At 63.8% G+C, this 20,345-nt stretch overlaps 1 protein-coding gene across 1 annotated transcript in view; it reads left to right on the top strand.

Annotated features, from left to right (window-relative positions):
- Nucleotides 1–1,818: 1,818 nt before the first annotated feature.
- The window catches only part of LHPP (phospholysine phosphohistidine inorganic pyrophosphate phosphatase), a 29,184-nt gene continuing 10,657 nt past the window's right edge, over nt 1,819–20,345 (top strand). Inside the window, exons 1-5 of the mRNA XM_055118847.1 lie at nt 1,819–2,010; nt 10,621–10,808; nt 12,788–12,941; nt 17,363–17,426; nt 17,826–17,918. Coding sequence (XP_054974822.1) covers nt 1,886–2,010; nt 10,621–10,808; nt 12,788–12,941; nt 17,363–17,426; nt 17,826–17,918 — 624 coding nt within the window. The 5' untranslated portion in view covers nt 1,819–1,885. The remainder of the gene's footprint in view (nt 2,011–10,620; nt 10,809–12,787; nt 12,942–17,362; nt 17,427–17,825; nt 17,919–20,345) is intronic.

Genomic DNA, 20,345 nt, shown 5'->3' with positions numbered 1-20,345 from the left:
CTCGTCTCCTCGTCGTCTTAGCATCCTCTACTCCCAGTCGGCGTCATCATCTCGTCCTCCTTCCAGCCCCTATATTCTTGTCCTCAGAGTCCCAGAGTCCCAGAGTTCTCGTCCTCCCCTCTTGCCCCTTCCAGCATACTTATATAGGAGCCATGCAGGGTGGGGGCACACATAGGTGGGGTTGGACACCGTCGTAACAACAGACAGAGCTAAGGCCACTCCTTCAGGGGAAGCTCTAGGAGATTCACTCAAGGGCAAAAATCTCATGTGAGGGGTCAGCACTCCAGCTTGCTAGGGGGCCCACTCAAGGGCGGGATTCCATCCAGGGTGTGCTGCTTTCTCCTCTCCTCAGCTACTATCACTGTAGCACTGTCGTCCCCTTGTTCATCGATTTACTCGAGCGGGCACCAGTAGTGTCTCCATTGAGAGACTTGTTCCTGTTTTTGGCATATCGAATACGCCACGGGTGGCTTGCCAGGCTCTGCCGTGCGGGCGGGATACTCTCGGTAGCTTGCCGGGCTCTCCGAGAGGGACAGAGGAATCGAGCCCAGTAGGCTGCATGCAAGGCAAACGCCCTACCCGCTGTGCTATCGCTCCAGCCCTCCTCAGCTAGTCATCCATTTAAGCAATCATAGTAAATTTACTGCTTGTAATATTTCTAGTCATTTTTATGAACATAGTAAGAGATATATTAAGCTTAAAGGGTGGTTCTTCCTGGGGACATCTTGCTATATATCCCAGACCACAGTGCTCAGGCCAGGTTAGTCTTTCCTAACCCCAGCAGGGTCCTTATTCAGTTGCTTCTTTTCGGGTCATGATAGAGTTTGTCCATGACCGTGCTCGTAACTTATTATACTCACGGCACTTAGCTTGTCCCCTTTTGATGCCAGGGTAGCTCACAGCTTGCCCTGGGTCCATCCAGTCCCTTCGCCAGGACCCTGCTTTTGGAGTGCTAGGAACTAAGGGCAACTGAGGCTTGAATCAAGTAAATATAGATGCCCAGGAGTCAATATTATTTCGGAGTCAGTTAACTCACATGCTACAAAAGCGTAGCATCAACTGTCTTCCTGCATCCATACAAAAAGACATTGCTAAGCCACGCAAATAACATAAAGGAAAGAGAGAAGCAACACAGGATTCTTAGTGCTTGATAATAATTAATGCTTGATGGAATTAACATTTATTTTATTTTTTTGCTTTTTGGGTCACACCCGGAGATGCACAAGGGTTGCTCCTGGCTCTGCACTCAGGAATTACCCCTGGCGGTGCTCAGGGGACCATATGGGATGCTGGGATTAGAACCCGGGTCGGCCGCGTGCAAGGCAAACGCCCTACCCGCTGTGCTATTGCTCCAGCCCCAACATTTATTTATTTTAAATAAACATAGGATTATTAGTGCTTGATAATAATTAGTGCTTGGTGGAATTGGGTGTGCCTCGGGGGCACTGTTGTGGGAGTAACTCAATAAACCTAAGCTCCCGCGGGAGGAGCAAGGACACCCCCATGTTATCCAACACTCGGGGGTTACTCCTTGCTCTACACTCAGGAACCATCCCTGGAGATGCTCGGGGACCATCTGGGATGCCAGAGGGAACCTGGCTCACCGGTCCCCTGTGCCTGCCGCTTTCCCCCAGGCCCCCGGGTATCTCGACTGGCCCTGCGCCCTTCCCAGAGTGCTGCTCTCTGCTTCCGCTGCCATCTGCCCACTGCCCACGTGGGCCCCGCGTGACCCGGGAGCAGGCGGGAGCCAGGCGGGGCCTTCAAGCCGGGTCAGCGTGGGGCCTTCCCCGACGAACTACACTTCCCAGGAGCCTCCGCGCGCCGGCGCAGCCGCACTCGCAGCTGCCGGCTGGGACGCCGAGTCTGAGACACACTTTCGGGCGCAATGGCCGCGTGGGGCGAGCGGCTAGCTGGAGTGCGCGGGGTGCTGCTGGACATCTCGGGAGTGCTCTACGACGGCGGCGAGGACGGCGGCAAGGCGATCCCAGGCTCGGTGGAAGCCGTGGCGAGGTGAGTGGGCCGCGATGGCCGCCACCGGCGTCGGGGGATCGGGCGGCTGCGGACGCGGGGCGGGACATCCGCGGGAGGCCCCGCCCACCACATAAACCACGCCCATACAGGGAGGCCACGCCCACCCGCAGAGGCCCCGCCCCCGCCTGGTTGCTGAGAAGCCGCCGCGCGCAGACCCCCTACCTGGGCGCAGCCTCCGCAGCTGTGAGCTGCGCTGTCAGGTCGGGATGACTCTCCCCAGGTGGCAGCTGAGCACGCCCAGCTGAGATGTGCTGTAAGACAGTGAGAGCATTTCACTTCATTCCATTACTCTCTTTTTTTTTTTCCCCTTTTTGGGTCACACCAGCGATGCTCAGGGTTACTCCTGGCTCTGCACTCAGGAATTACTTCTGGCGTTGGTTGGGGGGACCCTATGGGACGCCGGATATCGAACCCGGGTCGGCCGAGTACAAGGCAAACGCCCTCCCCGCTGGACTATTGCTCCCGCCCCTACATGACTCTCTTGAGCAAATAATAATTTGAAGGTTGCATGCAGTGAATTCCACACGTTTCAGCCTTTGTTAACGTGGCAGACCAGCAAACCAGACCTGTGTGTGTCTTTTGGTGTTCCGCGGTGCAGAGGATGGCATCCTGATCTCCGCCCGCCGTTGCACCCCCTGCAGCCCCCCTACTACCAGGCGAGCTGCGATAGTACAGGTGCGAGGGTGTTTACCCTGCAGGTGCCTAACCCGGGTTTGATCCCTGATGCCCTCTGTGGCATCCCACGTCCCCTCCAGGAGTCATTCCTGAAGCAGAAGCAGGAGTACTGCCAGGTGTGGCCCCAAAACAAAACAACAGCAAAACCCCACAAGCCACCTGACGTCCGTGACTGGCCCTCGGTCGCCTGGCTGGGCTGGCACTTCCCCGCCCCGTCCTGGGCCAGGGGTCTGTGGCTGGCAGCCCCGAGCCCAGGCTCCGTGCTGTGATGGTTGTTGGCCGGGCCAGGACCACCAGGACACGGGTGGGGCCTGTGGTCTTCTCGGGGGAGCACAGGGGGCCCTGGGGGCCTGACCTCCCCGTGACTCAGTTTCCCAGGCACCGTCGGTAGCACGGATGTGACCCTGTGGGTCCTGCAGAGTGAGCCCTCTCCCTGCTGGGGAGCAGGTGTGTCCTGCAGACTAAGCAGGCTGTGGGGAGGAGGCCGTGGCCGGGTCCCCCCGTGGGACTCAGCTCGGGGTCCCCTTCCTCTGCTTTGGTCCCTGGTGACTCCCTCCTGGGGGTGGCCTCAGGCCATGGAGCTGTTTCTGGGGGCAAAACGGGCCCAGAGTGGGGGCCTGGAGGCCAGAGCCTTGGGGCTGGCACTGCAGGCAGGTCCCTGGTGGACGGGAGGTGACACGGGTCAGCAAAGCCGCTCGCAGCAGGTCGGCCTTAGAAAGTGGCGGAAAAAAGTGGTGCTGAGAGGCGGAGCCACAGCACAGCGGGGAGGGCGTTGGCCTGGCATTCGGCTGACCCAGGTCCCGTCCGGGCATCCCCGGCGGTCCCCCAGGAACCGCCTGGAGTAATTCCTGAGTGCAGAGCCAGGAGGAAGCCCTGAGCACTGCTGGGTGTGCCCCCTGCCCCCACAGACAAACAAGAAAACATCCAAAGAAAATGGCGCTGAGAGCTGGTGGGGACCAATATGGGGTACGGGGTGAGCCCTGAGGGGGGCCTGGTCTCTGCTGGGGGCTGGGGCCCCCCAGAGATAAAGCGCTGGGGAGGGCGCTTGTCTGGCATGCGGCTGAGCTGGGTTCGATCCCCAGCACCCACGGAGTCCCAGAGCCCACCAGAGCGGGAGCAAGGCCCGACACCGCTGGCTGGGGCCTCCCTCTAAATAGATAGATAGATAGATAGATAGATAGATAGATAGATCTGGGCAGGCACCTGGGGGGCCCAGTAGCTCAAGGGGGGGAGGCAGATGAGAGGCGCACGGCCAGGGGCCTCCGTTGGAGGCAGCAGAGCCGTTAGATGATTGGGGCCAAGAAATTTTATTTTGGGGGCTGGAGAGATAGCACAACAGGAAGGGCGCTTGCCTGGCAAGCGGTGGACCTGGGTTCGATTTCCAGCATCCCATAGGGTCCCCCAAGCACCACCAGGAGTAATCCCTGAGCATTGCTGGGTGTAACCCAAAAAGCAAAAACAAAAGAAATTTTGCGATAGCACAGCGGGTAGGGCGTTTGCCTTGCACACGCCAGACCCGGGTTCGATTCCTCCATCCCTCTCGGAGAGCCCGACAAGCTACCGAGAGTATCCCGCCCCCAAGGCAGAGCCTGGCAAGCTCCCCGTGGCGCATTTGATATGCCAAAAACAGTAACAAGTCTCACGATGGAGATGTTACTGGTGCCCGCTTGAGCAAATCGATCATCACAAAGGTTAGTGGAGTTTCTTCGGGGTAGGTGGGGGCTTACTCCTGGCCCGGCATTCAGGGAGCCCTCTGGGTGCCGGGGACCCAGCCGGGGTCAGCCAGTATGAGGCAGGCGCCCTCCCCACTGCGCTGGTGCTCTGCTCCGAATTATTCTAGTTCCTAATTTGGGGGCACGCCTCTCGCGGCCCTGGGTCTGCTGACGACGGGGCGGAGGGTGGTCCCTTGTGGCTGCGCCCACCCCCTTGAGCTGCTGCGGACGCTAAGGTCAGATGTGACACCGAGACACAGATACTGGAACCATGGAAGTAGCGAATGAAGTTTGTGTTTTGTTTTGGGGGCGGGGGGCATGCCTGGCCGTGCTCAGGGGTCACTCCCGGTGGGCTCAGGAGACCGGAAGGGGGGCTGGAAGGGGGGCAGCCACATGCAGGGCGGGCGCCCACCTGCTGTATCCGGCCCCCCAGGGCAGATTTTCTCTTGTTTGCGCAGTGCCCGGCCTCCCGCACCCGGGCCAGCACCTCAGCGTCCCGGTGCCCCTGCAGCCTCGAAGTGGACATCAGGAGGCCCAGCCGGGGCCCCCACCCGTGTCACGTGTCCTTGAGGCCTTAGGGGTGCGGCACGGCTGCTGCGGGCCCAGTCCTCAGGCCAAGCATCACTGGGACGTCCCCGGGGACCCCCCAACGGTTAAGGGGCCATTGGTAGGAAGATCTGGAAATCAGCCACAGTCTTTGTTTGTTTGTTTGTTTGTTTTTTTGTTTTTTTTCTTTTTGGGTCACACGCGGCGTTGCACAGGGGTTACTCCTGGCTCTGCACTCAGGAATCACCCCTGGCGGTGCTCAGGGACCATATGGGATGCTGGGAATCGAACCCAGGTCGCTCACGTGCAAGGCAGATGCCCTCCCCGCTGTGCTATCGCTCCAGCCCCCAGCCACAGAGCCTTAAGTGCAGAGGGGGACAGGTCACGGAGCAGCGGAGTGGGCGCGAGGGGGTGCGGGGCACGAGAGGCCGCATGGGGGGTGAGGGGGCGTCCGGGGAAGCCACTCACTGCCCTGAGCCTCCTTGAGGCCTGTCTGGTTTAGCATTCCCGGCCCGGGTCAAATACATAAAAGATCTCACTGGCAGGGACTGTCCAGTGACAGGTAGGACCCCAGGGACCATCCACTGACAGGTGGGGGCCCCTAGCCACCGTCCAATGACAGATGGGCACCCTCGGGCTGTCCAGTGGCTGGTGGGGTGCCCTCGGGCTGTCCAATGGGGGGGTGCCCTCGGGCTGTCCAGTGGCAAGCGGGACACCTTGGGAGCTGGCCGTCCTCGGGGTGAGCGGGAGCAGGAGGGGGAGGGGTCTGCGGAGGGCCCACGTGACTTCCTGGGCTGGGCTGCGGGAGCTGGGGCCACTCTCAGTTCCCGGGGGGTGCGGCCAGGGTCATCAGGACCCCTCGGGCCCTTTATGGGAGCCGGGACAGCTGAGCTCCCAGGGGCCATTCAGAGGAGGCCGGGGTGGCCCTGGGAGGCAGCACAAAGGCCAGCCGGGGACATCCGCATGTGAAAGGCGACTTTTACTGCATCCTGGGGTCACTGAAGCCCATCTGGGAAGGAAGCTGGAAGGACGGGAGGAAGGAAGGAAGGAGGGAGGCCCGGCAGGCGGCCCCATAAAGCAATTCCCACCCCCTCCCCCAGGCCTCAGGTCCCGCCCCGGCCACAGTGCCCGCTCAGCGTCTGTCCACTCTAACCCAGGGCCAGCCCTCAGTGTCCACTCTATAACCCGGGGCCAGCCCTCAGTGTCCACTCTGTAACCCGGGGCCAGCCCTCATGTCTGTCCACTCTATAACCCGGGGCCAGCCCTCAGTGTCCACTCTAACCCGGGGCCAGCCCTCAGTGCCCACTCTGTAACCCGGGGCCAGCCCTCAGTGTCCACTCTAACCAGGGGCCAGCCCTCAGCGTCTGTCCACTCTGTAACCCGGGGCCAGCCCTCAGCGTCTGTCCACTCTGGCCCCAGGACAGGCTCGGCTCAGCCTTCCAGGCGACCCCCCAGGGCCCAGGGGATAGTCCGAATGTCCTGCCTCCTGCCGCAGCCCCCGGGGCACTGAGTGTGTGTTTGTGGCGTGTGTCTGTGTGTCTGTGTGTGTGATTGTCTCAGTTCACGTGTGTCTGTGAGTGGGATTGTGCGTCTTGGTATGTGAGTGCTTCTGTGTGTGATTGTGTATCTCTGCGTGCGAGTCTGCCTGTGCTTGTGGTGTGTCTGTGTGTGATTGTGTATCTAAGTGTGTTTGTGCCTGTGAGATTGTGTATCTCCGTGAGCCTGTGTGTGCATGTCTGTGAGTGTGAGTCTGTGTGTGTCTGTGTGGGTGTCCGGCCTGTTTCAGGAGGTTGGGGTCAGCCTGGCCTCCTCCTGCCCCCGGGACAGTGCTCACGGACTCCCTTCAGACAGAGGCGCCCCCACCCCGCTCCTCTTGGGGACCCCAGAGCACGTGGGCCGTGGCGGGGGTGGGACCAGGCCATCGCCCAGAGGCCCCCTGGGTGCCACTGCAGCCCTGCGGGATGGGGGGGCCCCGGCCTGTCCCAGGCACCTGCCTCCTCCTTCCTGTCACACGTGGCCTCCGGGGGGCAGCAAGGAGGGTCCTGCTCACTCACGTCCCGCGGTGTGGCCCCGTGCACTGCCCTGGGGTCCTGAGCCCCGCCTCTGCCTGTGACCCACCCACAAACCGCCTCACGCCCAGACTGGAGGTGGTGGGCAGGGGCACGGCTGGTAAACCGAGTCTCTGCTGGTCACTGGGCAGGTGGGCTGGGCGGTGCAGGAGGGGGGAGCACTCACTGCAGGCCGGCGCGGAGCAGCCTCCAGGCTGGGTTGGCCAGTGGGAGGAGGATGCCTGGGGGTCTCCCTGGAGGAGGGGACGTAGGCACCAAGAGGGCCTGGGCCTGCCTGGGGGTGGGGCGAGTGGGGAGAAGAGGGAGCCTGGGGTGGGGGGGACACTGGGTTCCCTGGACAGGGAGCCGGGAGGGCGGCCGGCTCAGGCTGGCCAAGGTCACCCAGGATGTCCAGCGGCCGTCCCCGCTCTCCCGCCTCCCGCCCGAGAGGAAGGTGCCCATTATTTTCGGGTGAGCGCCCCTGGCAGCTGCCGACAGCCAGCAGATGTGTGAGGTCCGAAGTGATTTGCAAGTGACGGTCCACACGCCACGGCGTCCCCGTCACTCAGAGCCGGCCGGCCGCTCTGTCCTCGCGGGTGAAGGTCAGTTCAGAGACCTAGCGGGCCGCAGGGAGTGGGTCCTGGGGAGGGGTGCGGGAAGTGGGTCCCGGGAGGGGTGCGGGAAGGAAGGCGGGAAGTGGGCCCCCGGGGAGGGGTTCAGGAAGTGGATCCCCGGGGAGGGGTGGGGGAAGTGGGTCCTGGGAGGGGTGCGGGAAGTGGGTCCTGGGAGGGGTGCGGGAAGTGGGTCCCGGGGAGGGGTGCGGGAAGTGGGTCCCGGGGAGGGGTGCGGGAGGTGGGTCCCGGGGAGGGGTGCGGGAAGTGGGTCCCCAGGGAGGGGTGTGGGAGGTGGGTCCTGGGGAGGGGTGCGGGAGGTGGGTTGGGGTGCGGGAAGTGGGCCCCCGGGGAGGGGTACTGGAAGTGGGTCCCGGGGAGGGGTATGGGAAGTAGGGCCCTTGGGGAGGGGTGCGGGAAGTGGGTGGGGGGTGCGGGAAGTGGGTGGGGGGTGCGGGAAGTGGGTCCCGGGGAGGGGTGCGGGAGGTGGGTGGGGGGTGCGGGAGGTGGGTGGGGGTGCGGGAAGTAGGCCCCGTGTGCTGGTGGCAGGAACTGGGTCTGTCTAGCCGGAGCCCTGCTCTGGTTCGGGGTGTCCCGGGACAAGCCGACACTCCTGCTTTGGGCCTCCCGGGCCGGGAACCCTGGACTTGCCCCAGGGCCGCCCCTGGGGCCCAGCCAGCTCAGGCTTTCCCGGCACTCGGGCAGCTCCGGAGACGCCTGCCAGTGGCCCGCGCAGGGCAGCGGGGAAGGGCCCAAGCCCACGCTGGCAGCCCCCGCCCCTCCACTGAGGTCTCGCAGCCGGACCTCTGGGTGGCTGCTGGTCACTGTGTCCCACAGGGCAGGACCGGTGTCCCTTGGTGGGCAGGCACTGTCCTCAGGCCCTCCCCTGAGACCCACTGAACAGCCAGCGCCTTCTCAGACCATCTCGGGCGGGAGACCGAGCAGAGCAAGGCCCGGGTTCGAGTCCCGGCACCGCATACGGTCCTCCAAGCCCCTCCAGGGGTGATCCCTGAGCACAGAGCCGGAAGTCAGACCTGAGCACCGCTGGGCCCGTCCCCCAGACCGGCCACTTAGGCCCCATCTCCAGTTTGTCCGCCTCAGACTTGAACAGAGCGCGGGGGACAGGCCGGGGAGTGGCTCAGAGAGCCGGGCCGTCCACCCTGCATGCGGGAGACCCGGGTTCAGTCCCCAGAGTGGCCTGGTCAGCCATCACCAGGGCGTCCCCCCAGAGAAGGACGCGGGCGTCCAGTTCAGCCCGGGAGTGGCCCCTTAGCCCGGTGCCTCACTCTCTGCCTCTGTCCCGAGTGCAGGGGCCCCCGATACCCTGTGCCCCCCGCCCGCCCACACACACAGACGCTGGCCGTGGTCAGTGTGGCCTTCCCTGCCTGCAGGACGGACCCTGAGCAGAGCGCCTGCGTTCCTGGGCCAGCTGCCCCGCCTGCTGGTGGCCGGGCCTGGGCACAGCCCCGCGGGCGGGCAGAGGCTCGGGCTGTGGGACATTGGGGTGGCGCCTCTGCTCCCCCGAGCCCCCCTGGTTCTTTCCCTTTTTGCTTTTAGGGGGACTCTCCCCGCCCATGATGCTCAGGGAGGGCTTCCTCCTGGCTCTGCTCCCCGGAGCCACTCCTGGCGGTGCTCGGGGGACCCCACGGGATGTCCCGGGCCAGGCAGGGAGGGTCAGCGCCCTCCCCGCTGTGCTCCTGCCCTGCCCCAGCACCCCGGTTCCTGCCTCAGCTGCTCACAGGGGGAAGCGGGACAGACGCCCCAAGCCCCTTCCGCAGGGCAGAGATGAGACCACCAGGCGGGGAGGTCATGTTTTGGTTCCCGTCGGGGGCAGGGGTGTGGGGTTGTGGCTCTGAGGGGCAGCACCGGCCTTCCCCAGGAGGTGGGGCTTAGATCCCAGGGGCCGCCCCACCGTTTAAGTGCTCAGCCAGGACTCTTCGTCTCCAGTGCTCGGTCGGAATCGTGGTGACGTTTCTGAGCCTTTCGGGGGCGTGGACGGACGACGGCCCCCCACGCTCGGGCCCCGGCCCGGCGGCCCTCTCCTGCTGTCCGGCGGGCGGCACGTCCAGCGGCGGCTCTGTCGGAGACTGTCGCTCCCCCGACGGGTGGTGGCGCAGATGGGCGGCCCGAGTCCCCGCGGGGCCTGCTCGCTGTTCTGCGAAGGTCACAGCGCCATCCGTTAGCGGTAATTAGTCCCCGGCGCCCACCCCTTCTTTACGCAGCTGCCCATTAACTTGGGTCCGACTCGCACCTTCCCGGCCCCCCGCTGCCGAGAGCAGGGAGAACAGGGCGCCATTAGTTACGACGTATTAACTGCCTAATTCCACAGCCGAGGCCGCCTTTATGAAGGGCAATTAACCACTGGGCGTAATTGATAATTCATGGGCCCCTGGCCGGGAAAGACAAATACTACGGCTCCGCGGGCGGACCCCGAACCTGCCTCTCTGGGCAGCGAGGGGAATTGTTTGTTTCCCCCCCACCCACGTCCTGGCTCTCTGCTGGCCCCCTTGGGACACCCGCGTGGGCGAGCAGGGGCCCTCCGACCTGTCGTCATTTGGGGGTCCGCGGTGCAGGGAGCCTGGGGGTGCGGAGACCCCGCAGACCCCCTTCCTGACCTCACATGGGCCCAGGAAGCGCGCCTGTAGTGGGGGGTGGCTCGCGCCCTGCAGAGGCGGGAGGGGAGGGCAGTGGCAGGCGGGGTGCTGTGCCCTGGCCCTGAGGGGCTCCCCGGTTCCCCGGTGCTCCGGGGGGCAGCAAGGCGGCAGGGGAGGGGGCTGCGTGGGGCCGCGCCCAGTGGAGCTCAGTGACGTGTGTGTCCGTCGGGGCTGTGTCCGGCTGACGGACAGACACTCGGGCGTCCGGGCCGGGCCTCAGGCGGTGAAGCCGGGCTGGGCCGCACCGTAGCCAGGTTGCGGGGGCTGCGGGGGCGGGCGAGGGGGTGGGCAGCAGGGCGTGGGCCCGCGTGGCCGGCGCTGAGGGCCGGGCCTCTCCCCGCAGGCTGAAGCAGTCGGGACTGAGGGTGCGGTTCTGCACCAATGAGTCGCAGAAGACACGGGAGGCCCTGGTGCGGCAGCTGCGGGCCCTGGGCTTCGACGTCAGCGAGGAGGAGGTGACCGCGCCCGCCCCGGCCGCCCGCCAGCTCCTGCGGGAGCGGAGCCTGCGCCCACACCTGCTCGTCCACGACGGTGAGCCGGGCTGCAGGCCCGTCGGGGTGGGGGTGGCCGGGCCCGGGCGGTGCCTCTGTGGGGACGCCGGCCGCTGCTGTGGGCTCCCGGGGGACAGGGCCACGCCTGCCCCCATGCCCGGGCGCCCCAGTCAGGTCCAGAGGTCCACACACACTGTGTGTGTGTGTGTGTGTGAGTGTGTGTACGCATACGCATGTGTATGTGCACGTGATGCTGAGTGCTGCAGGAATATCACTGGATATCGTACCCCGCGTGTGCGTGTGTGCCTGTGTGTTGTCTGATACTGAGCGCCGCAGGATTCTGATGTCCTATGTGTGCATGCATGTGTGTGCGTGTGTGCATGTGCTTGTGTGCGTGTGCTTTGTGCACGTGATAGTGTGCTGCGGGAATATGTCTAGTGTGTGTGTGTACGTGTATGCGTGTGTGCACGTGTGTGCGCATGTGTGTGTGCTTTGTGCATGTGATAGTGTGCTGCGGGAATATGTATAGTGTGTGTATATGTGTATGCGTGTGCGCGCGCATGTGTGTGTACCTGATACTGAGTGCTGCAGGAATATCGTGTCCTGCGTGTGTGTGTGTGTGTGTGTGTGTGTGTGTGTGTGATACTCAGCGCTGCGGGATTCTGGAGTCCTGCGTGTGGAGCTGTGTCCATGTGTGCATGTGCATATGTGTGTGCGCGTGCGTGTGTGATCGTGAAGACCGCAGGTTTCTCGTGCCCCCACGCTGCGCCTGACCTCCATCAGTGCGGGCCACTGCGACCCGCTTACGCCCTGGGATGAGTCTGGGTGCCAGACGCCCCTTTGACCCTCGCTCCGCACGTCTCTGGAAGGCGCCTTCTGCATCCTAACGAGGAGCGACTCCTGCTTCTCTGTCCCTCGTGCTTTCGCCTCCCAGCCCGGCACGGGGGTCTGTCCTCCGCCCACCCCCGCGGGAGCGGCCCTCAGGGGCCCCGCCTGGTCAGAATGCAGCGGGGCCGGGGGAGGGCAGCGGGGAGGGCCCTTGCACGTGGCCGTCTAGGTTTGATCTCCGGCATCCCATATGGACCCCGCAGCTGGGTGTGGCCCCAACATGGACCGAGGGGGCGGGGTGGAGAGAGGGAGAGAGCAGGGCCTGGACTCAGGCTCCCCTGCTCCCCTCCCCGAGGTCACCCCGGCGGGGAGAGAGGCTGCTGTGCTCTCTGGGTGCAGGCGTCTGTGCACACACATGTACGTTTGGCATGTATGTGTGTACACGTGTGCTCTGTCACCATACGTGAGTGTAGGGCCTGTGTGCACGAGTGTGCATTGTGATTGTGTTTATAAGTATGCATATGTGTACCTGTGTCCTTAGAATGCATGCGTGTGTGTGTGCTCTGTGTGTGTGCATGCAGGTCTGTGTGTGCGTCCACGTGTGTATGTGCTAGCAGTGTGTATGTGTTCAGGTGCATGCATGCATGTGTGTGTGTGCTCTGTGTGTGTGCATGCAGGTCTGTGTGTGCGTCCACGTGTGTATGTGCTAGCAGTGTGTATGTGTTCAGGTGCGTGCATGTGTGTGTGCGCACATGTGCCAGCGTGTGTGCGTGCTGTTGACCTGTCCCGGGGGTTGCTGACCTGTGTCTGGTTCCTGCAGCTCAGGGCCAGCAGGGACCTGCAGACAGACGTCACCTCCCGATGCAGCGTTAGGGTCCCCACCCGAGGCGTTGGGCTAAGGGACTCCTGGCTCTGGTGCTCCAGCTGCTGCTTTGGGGGCATCTCTCTCTTCCCAAGTCCTCTCAGGGGGGACCTCAGGCTCCGGCTGGGAGACGCTGAGAGACTGGCGTGTCCCAGGGCAGAGCACAGGCGTGAGAGGCCCAAAGCCCAGCCCTGGGTCCCAGCCCCCGCAGGTGTGGCCCCTGTTATAAAAATGGCCCCAGCCCCCGTCCCTCCTGACAAGAGGGCCAGCTGGGGGCTGGGTCCCGGGACTGTGGGGGCCAGCCTGGGACTCCCCACCCTCTCCTGCAGGCATCCGCTCCGAGTTTGACGGGATCGACACGTCCAACCCCAACTGCGTGGTGCTCGGGGACGCGGGGGACGATTTCTCCTACCGCAACATGAACGCGGCCTTCCAGGTGCTGATGGCACTTCAGGAGCCCCTGCTCATCTCGCTGGGGACCGGGTGAGTGGGGACGGGGTGAGGGGGGCGGGGTGAGGGGGGTTGGGGTGAGGGGGATTGGGTGAGGGGGGACCGGGTGAGGGGGGACCGGGTGACATGGGATGGGGGTGGGGGGATGGGGTGAGGGGGATGGGGTGACATGGGATGGGGTGAGGGGGGATGGGGTGATATGGGACCGGGTGAGGGGGACCGGGTGAGCTGGGCACCTGGGCCTTGCCAGGGGACACGGGCACTTCAGAGTCGCAGTGCAGGGGCTGCAGCGGTAGCATAGCAGGTTGGGCTGTACTTGCACACGGCCAACCCGGGTTCGATCCCCAGCATCCCGTATAGTCCCCGGAGCACCGCCAGGAGTAACTCCTGAGTGCAGAGCCAGGAGGACCCGCTGAGCATCGCTGGGTGTGACCCCAAAGGAAAAAGAGTCGCACTGCGTTGGGGGCAGAGAGATGGCACAGCCAGCAGGGCGCTCGCCGCCCTTGGGGCCGAGTTCGATTCCCAGGAGTGAGCCCCGCGCATCGCCGGGTGTGGCCCCCCCAAAAGGGTTTCCGTGCCTTTCCGCCCCGCCACCGGCAGTCCAGACGCCAGCTGGCCTCACTGTCCCCGCCAGCAGCTGCCTCCTTTCCTGGGGACTCCCCCCCCAGTGCTCAGGGCTCACTCTGGAGGGCACCGGGCGAGCCCCTTACCCATTCTGTTACTCTCCTGCCCCTACCTCCTTTTTAAAAATAAGTGTTTTTAATTTAAAGAACCTGGTTTACAGGGTTCCTGGTAGTTGAGTTCTGGACACAATAGCACGAATCCCCCACCAGGGTCGGCCCTACTCCTGTTCCCGGTTTTGGGGCCCGACCCGGAGGCGCCTAGCAGTGCTCTTGGCTCTGTGCTCAGGATTATTCCTGGCGGGGCGCAAGGGCCCGTGTGCCATGCGGGGGAGTCGGCTGCATAGGAGGCAGATACTGGGCCCTGCGCTGTCTCCCCCGCCCAGGGCTCCCTGCTTGGGGGTCTCTGTCCTAACCCATTTCTGTGCAGACTTTCTCTCTTTGGGGGGGCCGCAGGGGGTTTCCTGCTCATCACTGCTGGCCTGTTGCTGAGACCACTCAGGTCTGACCCCTGAGCTCTCTCCGGCCCTTTGAGCCATCACCCCCGCCCCACACTTTCTCTCCCTTGGAAACTGTCTCGGATTATTCCCGATCCCGGGCCGGGGTTCAGGTAGGTTTGCTGGAGAGAAAGAGAAGAAAAGGCCCCACTAAGCTTTTGGCTTTTATTTATTTATTTTATTTTTTTGCTTTTTGGGTCACACCCGGCGATGCACAGGGGTTACTCCTAACTCTGCACTCAGGAATTACCCCTGGCAGTGCTCAGGGGACCCTATGGGATGCTGGGAATCGAACCCGGGTTGGCCGCATGCAAGGCAAACGCCCTCCCCGCTGCGCTATCGCTCCAGCCCCAGCTTTTAGCTTTTAGCTCTGTCTTCCTGCACCCTGGTGAAGAGGAGGTGTGCGCGGGTGGGGGGCTCAGGCATGGGCCAGGTTGGGGCAGTCAGAAACCAGAGAGGGGACCCAGCTGCTTCCGGCCCTGGGTCCCAGGCCTGGTGCGAGTGGGGGGGGGCGTCAGGCCGGTCGGCTGGGTGCCGCGTGCTCCTCGGGGATGGGATGATTTACATTTGGCATCTGCTGGGGCCGAGAGTGGGAATTGCCTTTGTAATTTCTTCTGTCATGCGGCTGTCAGGAAATTAAGCTGTTTACGCGGCAGACTCAGGAAGGTTAATGGCTCTGTGGGAAAGGGCAAGTGGTCATTTGGAAGGAGCCGGCGGAATTACCGGAAGGGGCCGGAGAAGGAGGCAGAAAATCTCTCTGACTGCGTCTCCCCGTCCCCGTCCCCGTCTGATGAGCCCCCCCACCCCCCGAACACCCCCTTGGGCCGAGCGGGTCTTCCCCGGGACTCGGGCGGTGCTGGCCCTGCCCGTGGCTCAGTGACGCTCCCAGCAAGCAGCTGACCGCCACGTGCTGCCTCGCTCCCCGGAGGGAGAAACGGAGCAAAGGGGATGCGTGCAGGGGGGCGTTGCTGCGGGCAGAGCCACCCTTTCCCCCGGGACCCCCAGGAACGGACAGGAGCCCGGGAGAGGGGCAGCGGCCAGCCCCCCTCCTGCGCCTGTCCCAGCTGGACAGCCCAGTGCGGGCGGCACTGAGTCGGGACAGCCAGGTGGCGCTGCCCCGGGCTTTGGGTGGTTGCTTTCCGCAACTCGCAGGGCCGACTCCTGGCTCTGTGCTTGGGGGTCACTCCTGGCGGTGCTCAGGGGACCCCAAGGGGTGGCACAGCTGGAACCCAGGTCGCAGCAGAGTTTGCCCTGTGTCCCAGCCCCTCCCCATGTACCGCCCGAGAGGCCCCCCAGCACCCACTGCCAGCTTGGCGCCCCTGGTTCCCCTCTGACGGGGAGCAGGAGGCCGCCGGCCTGAGCTTGTCCCCTCCCCCTCCACGGGGCGCCCTCCCCTGCAGCTCCCAGGTGCCGTTCCTTCTCGGGGACCCCCTCCTGGCCCCCCGTTTGCCCCCGCAGGTGGGGCGCAGGCCTGGGCTGCTCACCTCCCATGCTGCCCTGCTCGGGGACTCTGCGCTCTCCTGCTCCCCCCAGCCTGAGTCGGGGTGCCCAGTCCTGCACAGGGGAGTGGGCGGTTCACCCCCGAGCCTGCACGACTCCCCTGCCCCTGTCCCCACTGCCTGCGGTCGCCACTCCCACCTTCTTGACACTTGGCTTGGTGAGGGAGACCGCCTCGTCCCCTGAGTGACTCAGGAGGAAGTGCTCAGGACCCAGGGCTGCGGGCTGCGGGGGTGTGCGAGCATCAGGAGGGATGCGGGGATGGAGGCAGGATGGAGGCAGGGAGAGATGTGGGGAGGGATGCAGGCGAGATGCAGGATGGCTGAGGGAGGGATGCGGGGGGGATGCGGGAGGGATGTGGGAGGGATGCAGGATGCTGTAGGGAGGGATGCGGGGATGGATGTGGGAGGGATGCGGGATGGATGCTGGGAGGGATGCGGAGGGATGCGAGATGGATGTGGGGAGGGATGCAGAGGGATGCGGGGGGATGCGGGGGGATGCGGGAGGGATGTTGGGATGAATGCGGGTTCCTGTCTTTATTCCAGGCCTGAGGCCGGTGTCGTGCATGAGCTCAGCCTATCTGAATGGGGGCGCACTTGCAGGCCCCGGCTTAGGCCACGTGGCCTATCACCTGGTTTCCTGCTGAGCGGTGTCCACTGGCCCCTATCCTTTTGGGGTCCCCTCTGAGGCCCACGCACCCGTCCCTGCGGGGGACACCCACAACTCCCACAGGAGTCCTTCCTGGGAGCGTGGGGGCCGCGGGGAATGCAGAGAGGTGCCAGGGGGTGAGTGCCCAGGGCATTCCCCGCAGCCACATGCCGGTCCCCTCAGGAGGAAGGGCCCGTGTGTGTGTGTGTGTGTGTGTGTGTGTCTGTGTGTGTCTGAATGTGTCTGTGTCTGTCTGTATCTGAGTGTGTATCTGTGTCTGAGTGTGTCTGCATGTGTCTTTGTGTGTGTGTCTGTGTGAGTGTGTATCTGTGTGTGTCTGTGCCTCTGTGTGTATGTCTGTGTGTGTCTGTGTGTTTGAGTGTGTCTGTGTCTGTATCTGAGTGTGTATCTGTGTCTCTGAGTGTGTCTGTGCATGTGTCTTTGTGTCTGTGTGTGTCTATGTGTGTCTGTGTGAGTGTGTATGTCTGTGTGTATATCTGTGTGTGTCTGTGTGTTTGAGTGTGTCTGTGTATCTGAGTGTGTATCTGTGTCTGTGCATGTGTCTTTGTGTCTGTGTGTGTCTATGTGTGTCTGTGTGTGTGTGCGTGCGTATGTCTGTGTGTGTGTGTTCGGTGGCCATTTTACAGATTGGAATGATGCCCAGGTGCCTGGCATGGCTGAGCTGAGGGCAGCTCTGCTTCCCCCAGTCAGGACCACAGCCCCCTGTGCGACTCGTTCCCCCCTTCCCCTCCATCCCGGGGTCGCTGGGCTCTGCCGCCCCTCCCCGTCCCCACCGAGGTCGCAGGCAAGACCACCCGCTTGGAAACAGAGAACGAGGAAAGCAGCTTCTTCAGTGGCTGCACTGGGCCGGGATGGGTGCAGCCGGGCTCCCCTCTGCCCTCTCTGCTCCCGGCGGGAGAGCCCCGGGTGCCCGGGCCAGCTGTCACCTCGCGGCCCCGGGCTGGCGGGCACTCCGGAGCGAAGGTGCTTTCTGGGGTGACAGTCAGGTGGGTCCTTAGCACGTGCACCTGCTGTCCTGCCCGGGACACAGGCCACTGGGTCCCCCGGCCCCAGGGTCCCGTCCATCGTGGCAGCGGCGGGGGGGGGGGTCCGTTGCCGCCCACCCAGGCGGCCTGGTGGCCAGACTCGGCTCCCGGCCCTTGGCCAGCTCACTGCCCTCCTCCTCTTGCAGCCGCTACTACAAGGAGACGTCGGGGCTGATGCTGGACGTGGGGGCCTACATGAGGGCACTCGAGGTACCGCCGGGTCCGCCCTGGAGCCGAGGGGCGTGGGGGAGGGCAAGCGTGTGTGCCGGGCCGCCCGCCTCCTGCCCCCCCCGCGGCCTGGCCCCCAGCTCTGTGGCCGCTTCTGTCTGCGACCAGGCCTTCCGGCACCCCCGGACCCTCCTCTGGGGTGGGGCCCCCAGGTTCTTGCCCCCCCAGTCAGGCGGAGGAATGGCAGATGCCACCTTGCCTCCCTCCGGGAGCGCCCCTGACGGTTGGGGGTGGGAGGGGCACTGTGGAGGGGCCCGAGGGGTGTCCCGGGCGGCCCCCGGGTGGGTCTCGACGGCATCTGTACCTGATGCCCCCGGTCCAGCTGTCCACGTGGGGGCGGGGCCTCCTGGCGGGCAGCCCACACCCGTCTCCTCTCCGCAGTACGCCTGCGGCATCAGCGCCCACGTGGTGGGGAAGCCGTCGCCCGAGTTCTTCCAGCTGGCCCTGCGGGAGCTGGGCGTCGGGGCCCACCAGGTGAGCAGGCAGGGCGGGGGGGGGGGTTGCCGGGAGTGGGGACACCCTGGAGCCTGGGTGGGGCGGGCAGTGCCCGTGGGAGCCAGGCGTGGGCAGTCTGCGGACTGAGAAGCTCTTCCTGGGTCAGTGGGGCGGTACCTGCCTCCCACACAGCCACCCGGATGCTCCCTGGGCAGCGCCAGGAGAGGCCCCTGAGCACAGGGCCCGGAGTCAGCCCTGCGCACAGCTGGGTGTGACCCTCCCCTCCAGTAAATCACAAAGCATCGCATTTTGGCAGGGGCTCCCCAGTGCTGGGCCCAGGGTGGTCGGCAGTGCTCGAGCAGGGCCACCGCAGTGTGACTGTGTGTGGGGGGCGGGGGGTGGGGGGGGCGCAGCCCGGCTGGGCCCTGAACTGGCATTTCGAGCATGAGCCGTGAGTGCCGCCCTTCCGGCTCTCCCCCAGCCCCCAATTCAAAACACCCTTTTTTTTTTTTTTTTTTTTTTTTTGCTTTTTGGGTCACACCCGGTGATGCCCAGGGGTCACTCCTGGCTCTGCACTCAGGAATTACTCCTGGCGGTGCTCGGGGGACCCTACGGGATGCTGGGAATCGAACCCGGGTCGGCTGCATGCAAGGCAAACGCCCTCCCCGCTGTGCTATCGCTCCGGCCCCTCAAAACACCTTTTTACTGTGGAACATTCCGAGGATCCGAGAAGGCTGAGGATGTGACTCAGTGATCCCCGGGGACCTCACGGGGCTGCAGGGGGTCGCCAGCTTCGACCCCCTCCCGGCCCCTCTAGTACCATGTGGGGGTCTGTCTCACCCGCTGGGCTCTGGGCCTCCCTGGGGGCCTCCACTGGAGGTGGTGTTGGGGCAGGGCAGAGGTTCAGACAGGGGAGGGACCCCTGCGACACAGGCAGGCGGAAGTGGTCAGTGCTTCAGTAGCAGTGGTCAGTGGTCAGTGCCTGGGATAGGACTAGGTGCTGAGGGCCCGCAGCAGTGACGCAGCGGGGAGGGTGCTGGCCGCGTGTGCTCTGACCCGGTTGGGTCCCCAGCAGCCCATCAGGCCCCCGAGCCTGCCAGGAGCAAGCCCTGAGCACAGAGTCGGGAGTAAGCCCTGAGCACTGCGGGGGGTGGCCTAAAAGATAAAGAGCTCAGACCTGAGGGGCCGGGCGAGGTCTGTGCTTAGAGTGGACAGGCGTGGACGGGCGTGGACACGCGTCCTCAGCGGAGTCGCCAGGCTCTGCTGCCCAGGGCGGGACTCTGGCTGCAGGGACATGCCCAGTCTGGAAACTTCGGGTGGGGATGGGCGTCCACGCGGGGGCTGTTGGGGGCCCCTCGCTCCGCTCTCACTGCCGGGCCCGGCCCCAGCTGTGCTCACTCCCAGGCTGCCCTGGGCTCCTGCCGCCCACGGGAAGGTTTTTTTATTTTTCTTTTCTTTTCTCTTCTTTTCTCTTCCTTTCTTTTCTTTTCTCTTCTTTTCTCTTCCTTTCTTTTCTTTTCTTTTCCTTTTTATTCCTGCTTTTTGGGTCACACCCGGCGATGCACAGGGGTTACTCCTGGCTCTACACTCAGGAACCACTCCCGGAAGCGCTCGGGGAACCATATGGGATACTGGGAATCGAACCCGGGTTGGCCGCGTGCAAGGCAAACGCCCTACCCGCTGTGCTATCACTCCAGCCCCTCTTTTCTTTTCTTTTCCTTTTCTTTTCTTTTCTTTTCTTTTCTTCTCTTCTCTTTTTTCCCTTTTGGGTCACACCGGCAGTGCTCAGGAGTTACTCCTGGCTCTGCATCAGGAATCACTCCTGGCGGTGCCTGGGGTACCACATGGGATGCTGGGGATTGAACTTGGGTCAGCAGACGCCCTCCCTGCTGTCCTATCGTTCCGGCCCCGCTGGGACAATTCTTGCAGGAAACACTCATCTCTTCCTTTTCCTGAAACATTTTCTCCTTAGAGCTATTTCCATTTTTTCTTTTTTTTAAATTTTACTTGGTTTTTAACTTGGGGGCCACACCTGACTCTGTGCTCGGGAGTGCCCCCTGCAGACGGTGCTGGGGATCGCACGCACGGCTGGAGCCTGCAGGCTGAAACTGGCGCCAGCTGCTCCCAGGGTCAGAATACCGACCTAGGGCCAGAGCGCTAGCACAGCGAGGAGGGTGTTTGCCTTCCATACAGCCGACCCAGGTTCGATTCCCAGCATCCCATATGGTCCCCCGAGGGCCGCCAGGAGTAATTCCTGAGTGCAGAGCCAGGAGTAACCCCTGAGCATTGCTGGGTGTGACCCAAAAAGCCAAAAAAAAAAAAAAAAAAGAAAAGAATATCGACCTATACCCTCTGCTCCTGACTCCCCCGTAGCTGCCGGTGAGAGGGAGACTGAGTCCGAGTTCCCAGAACCCCCAAGACTTTATTTTTTTTATTTTTATTTTTTTTTGCTTTTTGGGTCACACC

Source organism: Sorex araneus, chromosome 11 (assembly GCF_027595985.1).
Source record: "Sorex araneus isolate mSorAra2 chromosome 11, mSorAra2.pri, whole genome shotgun sequence".
Classification (NCBI taxonomy): Eukaryota; Metazoa; Chordata; class Mammalia; order Eulipotyphla; family Soricidae; genus Sorex; species Sorex araneus.
Note: the sequence above shows the minus strand (reverse complement) of the source record. Positions and strands in the feature narration are given on the sequence as shown.